At 42.6% G+C, this 19,213-nt stretch overlaps 1 protein-coding gene across 3 annotated transcripts in view; it reads right to left on the reverse strand.

Annotated features, from left to right (window-relative positions):
* Positions 1-19,213, reverse strand: part of SLC1A7 (solute carrier family 1 member 7) — an 88,466-nt gene that overhangs the window by 35,745 nt on the left and 33,508 nt on the right. For all 3 annotated transcript variants that reach the window (XM_042461286.1, XM_042461287.1, XM_042461288.1), the window contains 2 exons: positions 10,415-10,630; positions 140-182 (listed from right to left, as the gene is read on the reverse strand). In XM_042461286.1, coding sequence (XP_042317220.1) covers positions 140-182; positions 10,415-10,630 — 259 coding nt within the window. The remainder of the gene's footprint in view (positions 1-139; positions 183-10,414; positions 10,631-19,213) is intronic.

Genomic DNA, 19,213 nt, shown 5'->3' on the forward strand with positions numbered 1-19,213 from the left:
TATTATTATTATTATTATTATTATTATTATTATTATTATTATTATTATTATTACTTCCATATAGACTTGCATTAGGCACTTTGTAAGCAACTGTATAGATTATCTTGATTAATTTACTTGCTTAATATTGTTCACTCACCTGTTTAAAAGTGGCTTCAACAAGGTTGGCAGGGAACATATTCCTGAAAAGAGATGAAAATTATTGCCAAAGGATTACAGTTTGCATTTATTGAGCATTAATCTTTGTGTGCTCCTTCTCTTCAGATAGGATTTGTATTTCTGTTACTTTTATTTACTAGTAAAAGAGGTTCAGCTGGTTCACCAGATACATTATTTCAGTCTTTCCTAATTTCCTAAAGTAGCAATCATTTTGATAAGGCAAAACTGGAATGATCTGACATTCTGTTAACTGAAGCATCAGAACTACTACTTTCTAAACATCCTTACTGTACTGTAGACAAGCAGGAACATTGGAATTTAAATGCTACAAAATGCCTGAAAACCACCTACTGTTTAGGCGAGATTTACCATACATGCCACACATCCTCTATGTAGATTTTTCTGTAGCTTTCCAACCAGTAAATAGTTGTAGAAACTGACTCAACTCCTGTCACCTTATGCAAACATTGTGTGAAATATCATTTGAGTCACAGTGCATGATCATCACACAATTATTGTATGAAGTGGCATTTTGCATGTGTGAATGGTCAACTATTTCACAAGGAGGGTGAAAGTGCAGCCCTCCATGGAGCCACTGTGGCTGTTTGTGTAGTCTCTGCGGCTCTCCATACTGGGAGTCTACATTTTTTAAAAAAATGATTTTTTTTGTCCCTACATGTCATCTTAGGGGCATGGGGACAATTTTGCCATCTTTCCACATTGTTGTTGTTAACTGCCTTCAGATTGTTCCCAACTCATAGTGACCCTGTAGATGAGACATCTCCAATGCCTGTTGTTATCCACTACTTTGCTTAGTTCCTGCAAATCCATGCCTATGGCCTCCCTGACTGAGTCTATCCATGTGGTCCTCCTCTCTTTCTACTGCCCTCTACCTTTCCTAGCATTATTGTCTACTGCCTTCTCATGATCTGGCCAAAGTATGATAGCCTCAATTTAATCGTCTTGGCTTCCAAGGAAATTTTGGCTTTTATCTGCTCTAGGACCCATTTGTTTGTCTTTTTGGCTTTCCACTGTATCCTCAACACTCTTCTCCAGCACCACATCTCAAATGGGTTGATTTTCCTTTTATCTGCCTTCTTCACTGTCCAGCTCTCACATCTGTACATGGTGATGGGAAATACAATGGTTTGGACAATTCTAACTTTAGTGTGCAGTTGTATATCATTGTTCTTTAGGATCTCATTCAGTTCTTTCATAGCTGCTCTTCCCTTTCCTAATGTTCTTATTTCTTGACTGCAGTCCCAATTCTGATCAATGTTTGGTCCTAGGTAGGAAACTCTTTAAATATTTTGATTTCTTTGTTGTCTGGGTTGAATTTATGTATTTCTTTCATGGTCATTATTTTTGTTTTCTTTATGTTCAGCATTAAGTCTGCCTTTGCACTTTCATTGTTGAACTTCCTTCATAATTGCTCCAAGACTGTGATGTTTGTTGCTAGTAATATGGTGTTGTCCATATATCTAAGATTGTTGATGTACCTTCCTACATCCCCAAATCCTTTAAGGAGCTTTTCTCTAATAAGTAAAACCAGTTCCTTTCTAGTTCTAAACAGCATCCCTTCCTGGCCCACACAAGCCCAAAATCATTGTGAAATTGTCCCAGAGGCCCCAGAACATGACAAAATTCCCCCCATAGAGGACATATGGGCACAAAAATCATTTGACTTTTTTCTTTTTCTTTTTGCATGTGGGTCTCCTGAGAGGTCAACATGGCTCCCTAATACCCTGAAGTTGTCCATGTCTGCTGATAGGGCTTGCAGCTAAGGGCATCATATTCTGGATAATCAAATAGTGAGAAAGTAGGTTTTCGCTCCAGAGATCAAATACTGCTGCTGAAAGGCTAGAAAAATGTTTTCCAGCAACAAAAGGACCACTTTGTTGAAAGATGTTTAGTTACCTTCCACCATCAAAGGAACAGCAATGGCGTATTTATTAGGCAATAAAAAGATAATTTGAAAAGATATGTACATATATGGCCACATCTTTTCAAAACTGAGAATTCCCTTTCATTTGTCTTTCAAAAATGATGTTGACTCACCAGTACAATTTATTTGTCATGCCATCCACACACATGATAAATTTCATTAACTAATTCATGTGATTTTAGGATGAAAGGTGCTACAGACGTGCAAAGGATTAGTGCACTGATTAAATTATAGCTTAGTTCCTGATGGATAATTAATCTGGAGCACCAGATTCCCATTGAGGATTTTTCTTCAACCTGAATTGAAGAGGACTCCGCACGTGGCCCATGGCAGCTTTCAGAGCAGAAAATGAATTGAGTTGTGCCTTGCTGCTGCAACCATAATTGGCTGCATTAAAATGCAACCAGGACTACTTGGGAGAAGAAATATCAGATGGTCAGTAGCTAGATTTAATGTTTGCCAAATTTGCAGAGGATTACAGCATTTTGTTTCTTTATCATTCTTTATCCAGCAGGAATTACAACTGCTCCTCTTAATACAGGAGTTTGGAATTCTTCCAAAATATTTTAAGTAGATTGTTCTTGTTGTTTTACATAGTGAACCATTCTTCGTTGAGAGTAGCTTTGTTGAAGTGACCAAACTGATCTGGTAAGAGGATGCAAGATTATACTTTGAAAATCTTCATTTGTCTGTGTCTGTGTCCATGTCCATAGCCGTGTGTGCATGTGTGTGTAATAGAGAGAATGAGAGATAAAGGAAGGGAAGGGAGGGTGGATTAATTTGCAGTGGTATATCTGGTCTGGGGCTCCAGCATAATGTCATTGCAATAATAGCAGCAGAGTATTAAACTATCATTATCAGGACTGGTCCAGTCAGTAGGCAGTCCTTGATGTCCCAGGAGTAAGGAAGGAATGGGCAAGAAAAGTCTCATGTGTAAGTTTCTGGTTTCTAATGCCTCTGATTTATAGAAATGCAAGTGACCCATAAGACTGCAGAACGTTTGTGGCTGTTTAATTATGAACTCTGTTGAAACTCACAACTAATCCATGATTTTAGCACAAAATGACTTACATTTTTAAAGTTTTCCTATCATTTGAAAAGGTTTGGATGATTCCTCGCCACCACTATCACTTTGAGTCCTAGGAGATTATCACACGAGGGGAAAAGCACATAGTAAAAGGTGTGTTCCTGGTATAATCATGCGATTGCAGTGAGGTTTTTCACACAACGTTGTGCTTATCCCGTGAAGACCCTGGAATCCTCCAGCAACAAGTCATTCACAGGGAAATTCTGTGAATGGCTTCTCAGTCATGAGAATGAAGCATGAATGGGCAGGTATGAAAATCAATCGCGTTTCATTCTTGCAACTGGGGAAGTAATCAGGAACATTTATCCACAATGCATTTCACTGGTGGCAGTTCCTTCTCATGACTGCGATCAGTGTTGCAGTGGATTTACATTAAGTTATGGGCCATTAATTTGTTTGCACTGGATGAAAGTAATGTGTAAAATCTACTTTGTTTTATTTTATTTCGTGGGAGGAAATCATTTGGTGTAAGACATGTGCCATTGTGCCAAAATGGAGCATGCACAAAACAACCAATGACAATGTAATAACACTTTATTAGTGAAGATGTGCAGAACATAATTGTGAGATTATTTGGCTTTTATGTTGCCATTATTGCTTATTGCTCTCATGTGCAAAAATATCGATCACTATAGCAGTACTGTCACATTCTCTTCTAATGCTGCTATTGTTGCTGAATTGGCTCTGGTGTGATAATCTCCCTAGTTCTGGGAAATCTACCTTGAGTGCCGGTTCTGGAGCAAGATGCTTTTTTAAAAAAATTAATCATCCACATTGTCCACTACTTCAGAAAATCTGCATTAGCACTGTTTGATACTGAAATCAGTGTATCAGAGGTATTAACTCTTCCTTTTCCTGCGATCTTTCTCAATAGGGGGATGATACAATGACCTGCAATAACCTCAGAAGTTGTTTGCTTATCAGCTAGACCTGGATGATACTGACAACACTCTTGAAGAAAATGAAATTATCCAGAAAGCACAGTTTGCAGGAGATTCTCATCCATATGTCTACACCTGATACATTACAATAATTTGTGGTAGGTAACAGAAAAGGATGTGGATGTGTGTGTTTGTGTTATAATTAAGAGGACCCCTCCATGCACTGTCTTGACTTTATTAAATAAATGAGCAATTAAGATGATGCTTATGTTAAATTGCCTGGAGACATAAACATGCATTAAGCCAAATGCCTTTGTCCTGGGCAGGTAAAAGCCTCTGGCAGGCCTACTAACTGCTTCCATAAACCCCAATATGCCAGCCTAGTTATGAAAAGCAGCCTTTTTCAGTGTAATTGACTGCATGATTGTTCTTTTTTTATTTTTGGTTCATAGAATCATAGAATTGGAAGACTACAAGGGCCATCCAGTCCAATGCCCTACCATGCAGAAGACGCCATGAAAACACTCCTGACATATGGCCATTCAACCTGTTTACAAACCTCCAAGGAAGGAGACTCCACTCCAGTTTGAGGCAGTGTATGCCACTGTCAAATAGCTCTTACTGTCAGGAAGTTCTTAATGTTAAGGTGGTACCTCTTCGCTTGTAGTTTGAGTCCATTGCTCTGTGTCCTAGTCTCTGGAGCAGCAGAAAACAAGCTTGCTCTATCCTCAATATGATATCCCTTCAAATATTTAAATGTGGTTATCATATCACCTTTTAACCTTTGCTTTCCCAGGCTAAACATGCCCAGCTCCCCAAGCTGCTCTTCATACAGCATGGTTTGCAGACCTTTCACCATTTAGGTTGCCCTCCTCTGGACACGCTCCAGGTTATTCCCCCTGGTTTTAAACTTTAAAAAAACCCACAACTATTTGTGACAATATTTTTGTAGATTGCCTCCTTGTAGATGTGCTCATAGATTTTCTGATTCCCCTCTAAAGATAACAGAGAAATCTGCTATTTTTCCTATTGTAAATCATAATCAGAGAGAACTGCAGTCATTGGTTATTGCTGTGGCCTGCAATGAACTGCACTTGGATGCCAATAAAGGTTTAAAATAGGAAAGTATGAACATAATCAGTATCTATACAAGTAAATTAGTACAGCAGATAGTCCTGCCATACAGATTCACAAATAAGGTGATAAAAGGCTACCATTTAATAAATGCAAATTATTTCTACATAGTATTTTAAGACAGTAACAAATTATTTCCTTAGTGTGGGAAGCAAAATCAAGTAGCCATGTTGCTCTGTTACAGGACAACTAAGGTCATACTTTGGGCAGAACAAACAACCTGTTCAAAATGCACCATGCAAATAGAACTGTTTTTCGAGGTTTTATATCGCTGTTCGGGATTAGATAGTTCATTTCCCAAAGCAAAATTTTTTCAGATACTTCATTTTCCAAAGCAAAAATGTTTTATTTCAGATGCTCAGAAAATGATAAATCTGCAATAAATATATACTACCCAAAAAAATCTACGTGAAAAATACAATGAACATGACAAATGAAAAACAAATGGAGAGTGAACACTTGAGAAAAAGTGTGTGTACCTAATGGCTCCAAAAGTAAAAGAAAACAACAAAAATAGAGTAAGTTCTTCATGTACAATCTTGGCCCCTATTAGTTTTCCCTAAATATGATGGTTAAAAGTTCAAATCTGCATTATGTTACATGAATTCCATATAGACAAACTGGGAAGAGGACTTTTTCCCCTTGTTATTATGGAATTTCCTTTCTTTTTTAGCAGGTGTCTTCCTTTTGAGCCCAACTAATTTAAGAGAACAACGTAATAGAGGCCTGAGCTGGATAAGATGGAGCAAAATTAATGACAAGCCATTAATAGAAACAGTGAGTAAGCAGTGCGATTGCGTGGGTGAGACAAAGGTAAACACGGGTCTGAAAGGATTGTGGAATACTGCTGCCCAATGAGGTAAATTTAATAAGCATGTCAGTTGAACACATGGCGTGAATGGTAAAAAGTCCATGCTCCATTTAATTCTTTCAGAATTTAAATGGGCTCTTTAAAATTTTTCTTTGAAGGTGTCAGGGTTTATAAGTAAATAACTTTTTTCCTGATATAAACAGCTTTAAGCAGCATTTCTAGTTCTGGGCAAACTGAACATTCTTTGAACTGTAGACAACAATAAGAACCAAAACATTATTTTGCCTTGTTAAGGAGAAAGCCAAATGTCTGTTTAATTTTATAGTAATTTATTCTGAGCCTATAAGAGAGAAAAGTGCAAAGATAAATTGTTAAAAACTGCTAGTTAATGATTCATATCATTTTTGAATTAATTTTGACTTAGGAGATATTCAGACAGGGAAAAAGCTGGAGGTAAAAGGCATACTCTTAGCATAATTGCACAATCATGCTGAAGATTTTCAGACACATTGTGTTCATCCAGGACTTATCCAGTTAAGATCTAGGGATGCCCCAGCAACAAACTATTCATGGTTTGTTGCTGGAGCATTCCTGGATCTTCATTGGATAAGTTCTGGATGAGCACGACATAATCTGAAAGTCTTCAGCATGATCGCACAATTATGCCAGGAGTGTGCCTTTTACTCCCAGCTTTTTCTCCAGTCTGAAAATCTCCTTAGATTGTGAGCAATCTTATACAATATATAGGAGAAGAGATCACAGTTGGATGGAAGTGGATATTCTGCATATGCAGAAAGACCTGAGTTCTATTACTGACATTTTTAGCTTAAAGCATCATGTAGTAAGTGGCAGGAAAGTGCCTGAGACACTACAGAGGAACTACACTGCCAGTCAGTGTAGTCCACACTGAGCAAGATGTATAAATAGTGTAAGCCGATTTCAAAATCTTATTATTGTTCTCCTATGTATAGACAACAACATCAAAGGGAAAACCTTTACCTTTACCTATGACTCATACTAAAAACAATCCTCACTGCAAAGTGCAGTATTAACAAAATACTCTTTCTGCAAAGCATTGGGCTGAGTGGCTGGTAGAGCTCCCAAAGACAAAATGAATCCCCAAACTATGGAGAGCTCATATGAAAAACACAAATATTATAGTGGCTGTTTCATTTTCAGGCCCATTCCCACTTACCGGAAAATCCATTTCCTGAAACCAGTTCTGAAAAAATGTAATCCCCACTATGTTTATGACGGGTTCAGAAATTGGTGCAAGTGGTGTATGTGGGGGGGGGGGGGCAGCTTGATGGCCTGTCCCATCTCTGGCCTCTCCTGGTCCCCAAATCCCTGGCCCAGCCTCCTTACTGGCTACTTTGGCCACTGACCAGGTTCCCTGCAGCTTTTTTAAATTTCCTGCAGCAGGGAAGGCCAGAAGGAGGTCACAGAGAAGCCAGGGGAAAGCCTGGAAAGAGGTCGCAAGGCTTCCGGCTTCTCTGTGACTTCCTTCCGGCCTCCCCGGCCATGGGAAAATTTAAAAAAGGCACAGGGAACCCGGTCAGCAGCCAAGGAAGCCATTAGGGAGGCAGGGCCAGGGATTTTGGGGGACAGGAAAGGCCAGAGATGGGACAGGCCACCAAGCTGTCCAGGCTGCCAGTGGGAACCAGAGTGGATTCGAATCCACCTGGTTCCCACTTGGGCTGAATCGATTTCTTTCTAAATAAATCGATTCAGCCTAAAAAACACTCCATTTTACCAGTGTCTTTTTGACGCGGGTTAAATGGGCAAAAATGGGCAAAAAAAGCATGCCCCCCCCTTTCTGAATTGATTTCTGAAATCAGATTCAGTGGGAACCATGCCCATTTAACCTGGATCCCAATCTTGATTTAAATGTAGTGGGAACAAGGCCTTCATATATGTGTGTGTGTTTATACACATGTGTGTATGTATTGTATATGTATTGCTAAACTGGAAAAGACATTAGAATTTATGACTAATTTTTATTTGATACAAAGAGCTAATTTTGTACAAAAAGCCCCAAAAGATGAATGAAGTGATGGTGCAGATTACAAAAATATATTTCAAGGCCTAGGTTAATTGCTAGAGCAGTGCTTCTAAAAAACAAATCCACAGATCTTGCATATAATCCCACCTCAGAAGGTTTCAGTGTCACTAAGGACTAAAGTTCAACAGGAAATGAATTGTATGGAACAGCTGTTAAGGCAGAAGAACATACAGAGTGTGCCAGTCTAACAAACCTGTTAGACATCAAATAATTCTACTGTATGTCTGAAGTTACCATTTTTTAAATGTATGCAACATCTCACCATCAAATGGTAACCAAGACAGTCTAACAAAATATCACAAAGATAAATGATTATCATTAAACCTGACAGGAAAATAATGAAAGAAAAGCACCAAACAGATACAAAATTGAACAGATGCTTTAAAAACAACACTGAGCAAGCAGTGAACCAAACTATAGCAAAACTCAGTCAAACAGGATATTAAAATCAAACTTAACCAGCACAATTGATAAATTTAAACATCTGCAACTAACTGCTCAAACACTGTCACACTTGTAATAGGAACCTAAATTAAATTCATGAGGGGAAAATGCAGATTTGCTGTATCAGAAATGAAATTACTAAAAAGAGATTACTAAGAAATCTGAGAATTACTTAGGGCTCATTCACACTTAGCAATAAACCATTTTTTGCACTGGACCATTTCTAATTGAAGCAATTCAAAATCGAATAGATGTTCACACTATGTTTGCCATGATCGAAGCTGTCTGCGTCTACAGTAAAGTTCATATTTAAATTAGTTACAGTTGAAAATGTCAATCAAAGCTGGCACCCAGGAGGGAGGGGCAATGGGTGGCCAGAGGAGTGGGACATGTCTGTCTCAAAGCTCTTGCCAAACCACCATTCTCTTCCCCTTTAAATCACCTTGCAGCTGTTTTCCGCTTCTGCCGGTGAACCGGTTCCCTTTTCCCTGTGGGCCAGAAGTCAGGAGTGGAAGAGGAAAACAGTTGCATGGTGATTTAAAGGGACCACTTTGACAGCGCAGGAAAGAGCCCCACAGAACTGTGAGCGCTGATAGGGAGAGAAAAAGAATGATGGTTGGCAAAAGCTTTGGGATGGACATGTTCCACCCCTCTGCCCATTGCCCCTCCCTCCAGGGTGTCCTGAATGTGATTGGCAGCACGTTCACACTTGGGGCAACCCACGTCTTTTGAAAAGATGCGCTAAAAGAACCGTGTTCAAAAAACCTGATTCAGGAGGGCTTGTACCAGTTCACCCCAATTCAGCCCGAATACACTCAAAAGTGTAATTTGTTCGAGTGTGAACCAGGTACTTTTTACTTTTGAAAAAAATGATAAAAGAGAATGATAAAAGTTTCATGAACTTTAAAAGCATTTCAAAAAAGTGCTGGTGGAACGTGGCTGGGATCTGGCTTGGACCCGGTCTAATGGTGGGCAGCAATTAGGCGTTGATTTAGCATGCGATAATCCCCGCCTCCATCCTGCGTCCCGGCTCCAGCCCAGGAGGTTTGAAACGCTTTTAAAATTCATGCAATAACCTCCTTAGAAAGAAATAATGTAATTTGTATTTCTGAATAGTCTAAAAACAGTCTAAAGAAATAACACTGTGGGTATATCATCTCAAGTGGTGTTCTGAGATGGTCTGTTTTATATAGGCACTCCCATATTTGTGATTTTAAAGTCCAATTGGTTAGTTTTAAAGATTAACGCAAGACTACAACAGTCTAAAATAGCTACCCTTATGTAAATTCATATATTAATATATGCTTATTCTCCACAGCAGAAGGACAGTCCTTCAGAACCACATCTTCCCAGATACACATGCTACCTTCTCTCTTCCTACCAGGCACAATTTTGGGGGTTGCCCCAGGTTAGGAGTTGGGTGCCACCTGTTATTTCATTTAGATTTGTATATCACAGCATTACAACATTGTGGCAGATCCATCCAGAATAGGCACATGACACTTCCCTGGCCTTTATTTCTCTCCTAAGATCACACAGGGATAACAGCCTATTACGTTATTCCAGTTGTAAAGCAAGGAGGTTTCAATTTACACTCCCAGATTGCCCAAAATGACAGAGCAGTCTCATGACTGTAGCTGAGCAGAGAGAGAAACATATGAATCAGCTGAGTTCTTGGTAGCATTTCAGGAATATGCAAAAGGAAAAAATGTGCCACATGAACAATTTGGAATCAAATGTCCTGTGTACAGATAGATCTGGCTATTGCTAAATCCTATCGCCATAAAGAGTATCCAATGATTTCAAAACAAACTTTTAAAAGCTTCACCACAAAGATAAGGATGTGCAAAATGTTACCTTTCATAAATGCATTAAGAATGAATGTAGTTACCGAATTAAGTCCAGTAATGCATCTGCAGAGCTCATGATTGGCTTCCCACTTTCCTCGGTGTTCTCCTTCTGAGCTGCCCCACCAGGATGGATAATGGAGACCATAACGATGCCCACGACAACAGCCACAAAAGTGGTCCAAAGATAGTAAGTGACTGTTATGATACCTAATCGACTAGATGTCTTTGCATCAAGAGCTGCTAGTCCAGACATTAAGCTGTTGAAAGAAAATGGAAGAAACGTGTTATCTTTTCCAGTACTGAATAAATTGTATCAATTATGATACACATTCATTGTTTTTTTTAAATTTTTAAATGTTTTATTAAATGTAAAAAGACATGTAGATACAAATACATTAACATCTATATACACTCATATATAATTAAGACATACATAAAATATGAAAAAAGAAAGTAAACTAGCATAAACAATCTTTAGTTAACATATATCTAAAACATATATTTGTTATACTAATATTTACTATGTTACTATACATGTATTAACTAAATTACCCTTGAAAGATTGGTACCTTCATTTTTCCCCCCTTGTTAAGATAACTCTATTCTGTTCCTTTGTATCCAAAAGTCTCTTACCTTACCCACTTATTTCCTTCTAGTTTCTCTCTCATTACTCTCTCACCCCTCTCTTATACCTTCCTTCTACCTCTGCTCCTTCCCTCTTTCTGCCTACAACATACACATACCTTCTTCTTCGTGGTCTCTGCGAATCACACAAATGGGTTATTTCTGCGCATGCGCAGCAAACTCAGAAACTTCTAGAATCTCTGGGCAGAAAGTCATGTAACTTTCTGCAGTATCTTTGCAACTTTTTGGCGGTAGCCCCGCCCATCCCGTATATAAAGCCCCTGGTGGCCCGCTCCTCTTCAGTTCCTTCATTCCGCCGCGCAAGCAGCTCGAGGAACTTCGCTTTGTTAGATTTAGAATCTCTGACGGACATTGACCAAAGACCGGACTTGACCACTCTTGGATCACGAATTGGACTTGTTTTACCTCTCTCGTTTGACCATGGACCGCACTGACCACTCTCTCGTCACCACCCGGTAACGGCTTGCCAACCGCTATGGCCTCATTTAAGCAATGCATTAAATGCGGAGCCAAATTCCCTATGTCGGACGGACATGACAAATGTGTCTTGTGCCTGGGGGAGGGCCATATTCCTGGGACTTGCAAATTCTGTAAGTCCATGACTGCCCAAGCATTAAAAAATAGAGACCAAAAACTTAAAGTGGCACTATACGACAAGGTTTTTCGGCCTACGACATCCGAAGCTCAGCCTTCGACTTCGGACGCCCCAAAATCTAAGGCTGACAAAGCCTCTAAGAGGGCTCATGCAGACAAAGAAAAGCCCCCGAGGGCTCCGAAGGAAGGACGAGAGTCCAGGAGAGCCAGATCGGCGTCCCCGCCGCCAAAGACCAGGCATAGAGGCCCTCCAAGCACGGTGTCGGTTCCTCCACCGGACTCACGTCCAGCTGCCACTCATCTCCCGGAGTTTTCCTCTGGCTCAGCTCCTCCGCCACTGGAACCGAAGGTCCTGATTTCTTCTCACCTCTCGGTCCAAGATCCTGACTTAGAGATTGTCCCTGTGGATGACTCATCACAGTCCGAAGGTGAAATTCCGGACTCAGATGCACCACTCTCTCCGCAGAGGCAGAGACAGCCCTCTCGGTCACCATCCCGTTCCCGACGGGATAGAACCTCACCATCCCGTACCACACGGGATAAGGCCTTACCCCCCATAAGGGATAGAGCTACATTGGGAACGGAGGCTGATGAAGCCCTGGACGGAAACCGCCGCAACCATTCCCCAGGCTATGACCAGCCGGATAGAGACCTTTTCGACATCTATCCTGACCTGGTATTCGATTACCATACGGGCCAATACTTGCTGCCGGTGGACGCAGACCATCTCCGCCGTAAAGTCCCAGGCCCTACGAGAATGAGGCCCCGCTCTCCTCAAAACGACCTGACCGGGCGTCGCTCTCCATCTAGAGATCAATCGCCACCGAGTCAAAGGGACAGTAGATCTCCGTCCATCTCTCGCTCTCGTTCTGTTTCTCCCTCGTTACAGCCAGAGGTTGAACAATCTATGGCTTTTGGCGAGCCGGATGCCCCATCTCCAACAGACGATGTCCGTTCTTTCTCGGATAAAGTCATCAGAATGGCCGACGCCCTCAAACTGGAGGTGTCCTATCCTGAGGACGACGCACTCGACCAAGTAGAACGCCGTATCCATGGCTGTGCTCCTGCTCCTCCGTCCCTGGCTTTCTTGCCCTCTCTGGAAAAAATTGCCAAGAGGTCTTGGGATACACCGGCGTCGATAGCCTCTACATCCAGAAAAATAGAGAACCTCTACAGGGTCACACCCTCGGGACCGACTTGGTTGTTTAACCATCCCAAACCCAACTCGGCCATTGTAGAAGGTTCTCAGACTTCCTTTGCCGCACGCCCCTCCTCGTCACCGATGGACAAGGAGAGTAGGAAAATCGACGGTCTGGCAAAAAAGTTTTACGCCTCTGCTGCGTTGGACATAAAAATTGCCAATTATGCTGCATGTATGGGGGCCTATGTTCAAGTCCTTATAGAGAGAATGGACCCTGTCCTCAGTGACCTCCCAGAGGACAAGAAGAGGATCATGATGGCCATCCGTAACGAAGTACACTCAGTAGGAGGCCAGCAGATTATCTCGGCGAGACATTCTACTGACTGCTCCTCTAAGATTCTCTCGGGCTCCGTGGCTCTCCGACGCTATGCTTGGCTACGTTCTTCGGATTTAACACCACAGGCCAAAGCAGCAATTGAGGATATGCCCTTTGATAATTCCGGTCTCTTTAACAAAGAGACCGATGAAAAACTGAGCTTTAGATACAGAATGAAGACAGCAGCCAAGAAACACGGCATGTCTACATCCAGCGCTAGACCCCAAAGACAACGTTACAGTGGTCAGCGTAGCTGGTTCCATCATGGTCAACAACGGTTTCACCAGCCCGAACGACAATTCCAACCCCAGGATCCTGGTCATCAAGGCGGGCGTCCGCGTTCACCATCCCACCAGGACCGTCGCCAACAGCCTCAAAACCGCTATCAGCAGGGCTACAAAAAGAAAGACACAAGAGGCAAGAAACGATTCTGAAGCCTTCCTGCGCACTTCGTCTCCTCGCCAACCAATAACCTACGGCCCTTTTTTAACACCTGGGCATCCATTACTACAGACTCTTGGGCTCTCAACATAGTTCGAAGGGGTTACGCCCTAGAGTTTTCTGAGCTCCCGACCACCTGAGCTATTATTACCACTGTCCCCTCGGACACCCTTCTCGACGAAGTGCGCTCCCTCTTGGACAAGGGCGCTATCGAGCCCGTACACCCTTCTCAGGCTCGATACTGCTTCTTCTCTAAGTACTTTATTGTCCCTAAAAAACCTGAAGGCCTTAGGCCTATTTTGGACTTGCGTGCACTAAACTCCTTCATAGTGTACAAACGCTTCAGGATGGTAACTCTCGCTTCTATTCTACCACTCTTGCAGAAGGACTCCTGGTTCGCCATGCTCGACTTGAAGGACGCCTATTTTCATATCGCGATACGAGACGATCATCGCAGATTCCTTGCCTTCACCGTCGGACCAGATTTCTTTCGATACAAGGTTCTTCCCTTCGGTCTGTCATCAGCGCCGAGAGTTTTCACAAAATGTATGGCCCCCGTCGTCGCTTACCTTCGTCGACAAGGGATTATAGTCTTTCCTTACCTGGACGATTGGCTATTCACCGCTTCGTCCAAGGAGTCCCTCCAGCACCAGATGGACTTTGCCCAAGATCTTCTGGCATCATTGGGACTTCGAGTCAACCGCGAAAAGTCTCATTTGACTCCATCCAGGCAGATCGATTTTATAGGAACGCTTCTGGACTCAGAGTCAGCCAAAGCCTACCTTCCACGATCCAGGTTTCAAACCCTGGCGATTGCCATACGAGCTTGCCTACGGTACAGATATCTACCAGCCCGTGTAGTACAGGTGGCAATGGGACACTTAGCCTCCACAACTTTTGTCACGTCTTGGGCAAGACTGCGCCTCAGACCTGTACAATCTTGGTTCCTGTCCACCTTCAATCCAGTAAGGGACCATCCCGACAAGATCCTCACCATCCCGAGAAAGGTCCAAACTTCCCTGAGATGGTGGCTCCAGCTGGACAACGTATGCTCCGGTATGCCCTTCACTCCACCCCAGCCAGAGATAACCTTGACTACAGATGCATCCCTACAAGAATGGGGAGCCCACGCAATGGGTCTGACCGTCAAGGACAAATGGACTCACAAGGAGTCAAGTCTCTACATCAACGCATTGGAAATGCTGGCGGTGGAAAAAGCGCTCAGGGCCTTTCAGAGTCTACTCTCAAACAAAGTGGTGCTCCTCCTAACGGACAACACCACAACTATGTTCTACCTCAACAAACAAGGAGGTACGAGATCAAAGACTCTCCTAGACATCACACTTCGAGTCTGGGAATGGTGTATCCAACACAGCATCCTGCTTCAGTGCATCCATCTCCCAGGAGACGAAAACGACCTGGCAGATCAACTGAGCAGATCTCCAACGACATGTCACGAATGGAGACTACACCCAGATGTAGTCTCCTTTCTCTTTCAACGGTGGGGCACACTGACGGTGGACCTATTTGCTTCCCCCAGCAATGCCCAACTGAACAAATACTGCTCACGGGTTCGTGCACCCGGCTCTCTGGGAAATGCTTTCCAATTTCAATGGACAAACCACTTCCTTTATGCATTTCCCCCCTTTCCACTAGTGACCAGAGTACTAGCAAAAATGTGGATAGATTCCACGAATGCGATCCTGATCACCCCGTGGTGGCCCAGACAACCATGGTTTGCCCCTCTGCTTCAACGGGCCCGGGATCATCTTCGCCTAGAGCACCGGACCGATCTACTTTCCCTACACGACGGGCAAGTTCACCATCCAGAGATGCAGTCTCTCCCATTGGTGGCATAGAGGATTCGATCCTGACTTCGCTCCCGCCAGGCGTACAGGAAATAATCAAAGCAGCTCAGAGACCGTCTACCCGAAGGTCCTATGCTTACAAATGGGACAAGTTCCTTGCCTTTTTACAGACCAGGGAAATCCCACCATCCCGTGTTTCCATCCCGGCAGTCCTGGACTTCCTCAGGTCTCTCCTTGAGTTCTATTAAATGCTACCTGTCTGCCATCTCTTCACACTATTTGTTTCGGGACAAACCCTCCTTATTTAGGGACCCTCTTATAAAGAGGTTCCTTAAGGGATTTAATAATTTGCACCCGCTGGTCCTTGACCCCCCGCCGCAGTGGGATCTAAACACTGTTCTGGCTCGTTTAGTCTCCAAGCCCTTTGAACCCCTAGCTACCACGGACCTTAGACTTCTTACTTGGAAGACAGCCTTTCTGGTAGCTATTACATCAGCCCGACGTGCTGGTGAGTTGTGTGCCCTTCGAATGGACCAACCCTTTCTCCGTTTCCACAAAGACAAGGTGGTTCTCCGTACTGACATTACTTTTTTGCCAAAGGTGGTGTCTGCTTTTCATATGAACCAGGACATTGTTTTGCCCACTCTGGCTCCTAACCCGACCACAGACTCTGAACGTCAGCTCCATGCCCTGGATGTCCGCAGGGCACTGGCATTTTACTTGGACAGAACATCTGCTTCCAGGCGTTCGGAGAGACTGTTTGTGTGCTACTCCGAAGCCAAGAAGGGGCTGCCAGTTTCACCGCAGAGGTTCTCCAAATGGGTGTCCAACACCATCCACCTCTGCTACGAACTGGCGGGTAAGCCCTTGCCAGGACGAGTTAGAGCCCACGCAACCAGGGCGGTAGCAGCATCCTCGGCTTTTTTAACAGGGATCTCACTAGAGGATGTATGCAAAGCTGCTGTCTGGTCCCAGCCATCAACATTTATTAAACACTATAGGCTGGATGCCAGGGCCAGGCATGAAGCAGCTTTTGGGAGGGCAGTGTTACTCTCTGCCATGCACTAAATCCTGAAACTTTGGCACTGTCAATAAACTACACAGTTGTTTGGTTTACATACTTTATTGTTGATTGTTTCATTGTTTATTCTTGACACTCCCTCCTCCATTGACCACAGCTCGCTAGTCTAACCCATTTGTGTATTCGCAGAGACCACGAAGAAGAAGGACAGGTTGCTCACCTGTAACTGTGTTTCTTCGAGTGGTCATCTGCGAATTCACACAAACCCACCCATCCTTCCCCTCAGTGTCTGCTCACTTTACAACGCTGTTAGTCGCGCTGTTTGCGACTCATTCGGAACTGAAGAGGAGCGGGCCACCAGGGGCTTTATATACGGGATGGGCGGGGCTACCGCCAAAAAGTTGCAAAGATACTGCAGAAAGTTACATGACTTTCTGCCCAGAGATTCTAGAAGTTTCCGAGTTTGCTGCGCATGCGCAGAAATAACCCATTTGTGTGAATTCGCAGATGACCACTCGAAGAAACACAGTTACAGGTGAGCAACCTGTCCTTCAGCTACTTTCTCTTGCCTTCTACAACATACTAAATCTTCTGATATGATACACACTCATTGTGAGAAGAAGTGGCATTTTCTCAGTTCTCATTAACTCACTGTATCGCCACCTCTGAGCAAAGATGACCAAGGAAGGACTTGCCACACATAACATCTTTTGGAAAGAGGTAGTTTGAAAGGATTGGCTATGGAAGAAATGGGAATTTGTCACATGGTTCACATGTTTTCTCAAAGAGTCTATCTGTTATTAGAGTTACTTATCAAATGATTTTATTCTGTCTGATTTAGGAATGGATTTATGTGTTTAATTTACAGCTTTCTTCTTCAGCATTTCAGTCAGATTCTTTCTAACTCATTGTTGTACTTTAAAACCACACCTGAAACTACCATTAAAATTTATGTGGTCCATTTCTGTCTTGTACAGTGGCCCCTTCCCTTACATGGGGGATCCGTTCCGGACCCTCCCCTGCCCAGTAAGGGAAATTCTGCGGATGCTTGAGCCCCATTAAAGACAATGGGGCTTGTGCCTGTGGTGGTGTGTGGTGCATGTGACACGCATGCCATGGGCACGTGCGCCATAACTTTCTGGCGTGTGGTGTTGCTTCTTCCAGCATGGCTTTCAGCATATGCTGAAAGCCGCGTATATCGCGCCTGCGTATGACATTGGCACACTGTACTTTGCTTGCAAATCATATGGTCAAACTAAGAGTTAACCCTAGCACAATTACTCTTCTGCCTACAATAGGAAGTCTATACACAATGTACTTGTAAGTAGGTACACCAACTTCCTTTAAACTAAGGACAGCAGATGCTCCCCTATATGACTGGCATGAAGAATTTCCACATGCTTGACATTATGTTGGGGTCAAAAATTTGTAGCCCTCCAAGTGTTCTCAGTCTCCTTTGCTCATCAGTCCCCACCAACAGAGCTAATCTAATTATCAGGATAATGGGAGTTGCAGTCCAACAATATTTTATTGAGAAGGTCACAAGCTCCCCAGCCCGAATCTAGTCCCTTTATATGAGTCCTAATATAATAAGTGAAAAGTTTTGGATTTCTGATATTCAAAAATACATAGAAAAGCAGGGAAGTTTAATAAACATTAATTTAGGCTCTCCTACTATGCTAATTAAAAGGTAAAGGTAGTCCCTTGAGATGAATGTTTAGTCGTGATTGACTGTAGGGGGCAGTACTCATCTCTGTTACTAAGCTGAAGAGCAGCATTGTCCGAGGACTACTCTGGTGGTCATGTGGCAGCATGACTGCACCGAACACTATTACCTTCCCAACGAAGTGGTAGCTGTTTACCTACTTGCATTTGCATGCTTTCAAACTGCTAGGTTAGAAGAAGCTGGGACTAGTGACAGGAGTGCACCCCATCATGCAGCACTCGGGCCTCAAATTGCTAACCCTCCAATCTCCCAATTGTCAGAATTTGCTTCTTAATCACTAAGCCACTGCAACCCTTTCTATACCAACAGTGTCGCCCCCAAATTATGATACCTTGAGGAAAAATACAGTGGTGGTGGTGAGGGAAGGTGAATTTCAGTTGCCAGAAAGTTTATAATATGACATAATATAATATAATATAATATAATTTATAATTTAAGATCTTGCAATAATCTTATAATTTAAGATCTATGCCCTCAGGCTGTAAGTCATAAAAATAATATTATTAAGTATTTTAATTAAAATAAAAAAATAAGTATTTAAATTTTTAAAAAAATCATAATATATATATACTATTTGAAGTGATGCTGTTAATATTTACATTCTTTTTTTCATCACAGGCAGAGTAGTATGGATGAGAAAACTATTACCAAAATTTGACTAATATACGTTCTTCTTCATCAAATGTACTCTGCATACTTGAAAACAGTGGGCTGAATCCAATGTTAATACTAACTAGAATAGACCTAATGATGTAGAAGCATAGAACCACTGAATCTTACAGTTGGAAGAGACCGCAAGGGCCAGTTAGTCCAACTCTTGCTATGCAGAAATACACAGTTACAGCAACCCAAAAAGATGCCCATCCAACCTCTGCTTAAAGGCCTCCAAAGACGGAGAGTACATCACCCTTCAAGGCATTCACAATTGGTGAACAGCTCTTACAGTAAAGAAGTCCCAGAAGAGGTCTGATCAAAGAATAAAATGTAGAGTGACCAGAGATCCTCCTTTTCCAGGACATGTCCTACATTTCAGGCTCTTCTATGATAGGGTCTCCATACATGGGAGCTGGCTGACTTGAAGGCACACA

This window comes from Sceloporus undulatus, chromosome 4 (assembly GCF_019175285.1).
Source record: "Sceloporus undulatus isolate JIND9_A2432 ecotype Alabama chromosome 4, SceUnd_v1.1, whole genome shotgun sequence".
Lineage (NCBI taxonomy): Eukaryota > Metazoa > Chordata > Lepidosauria > Squamata > Phrynosomatidae > Sceloporus > Sceloporus undulatus.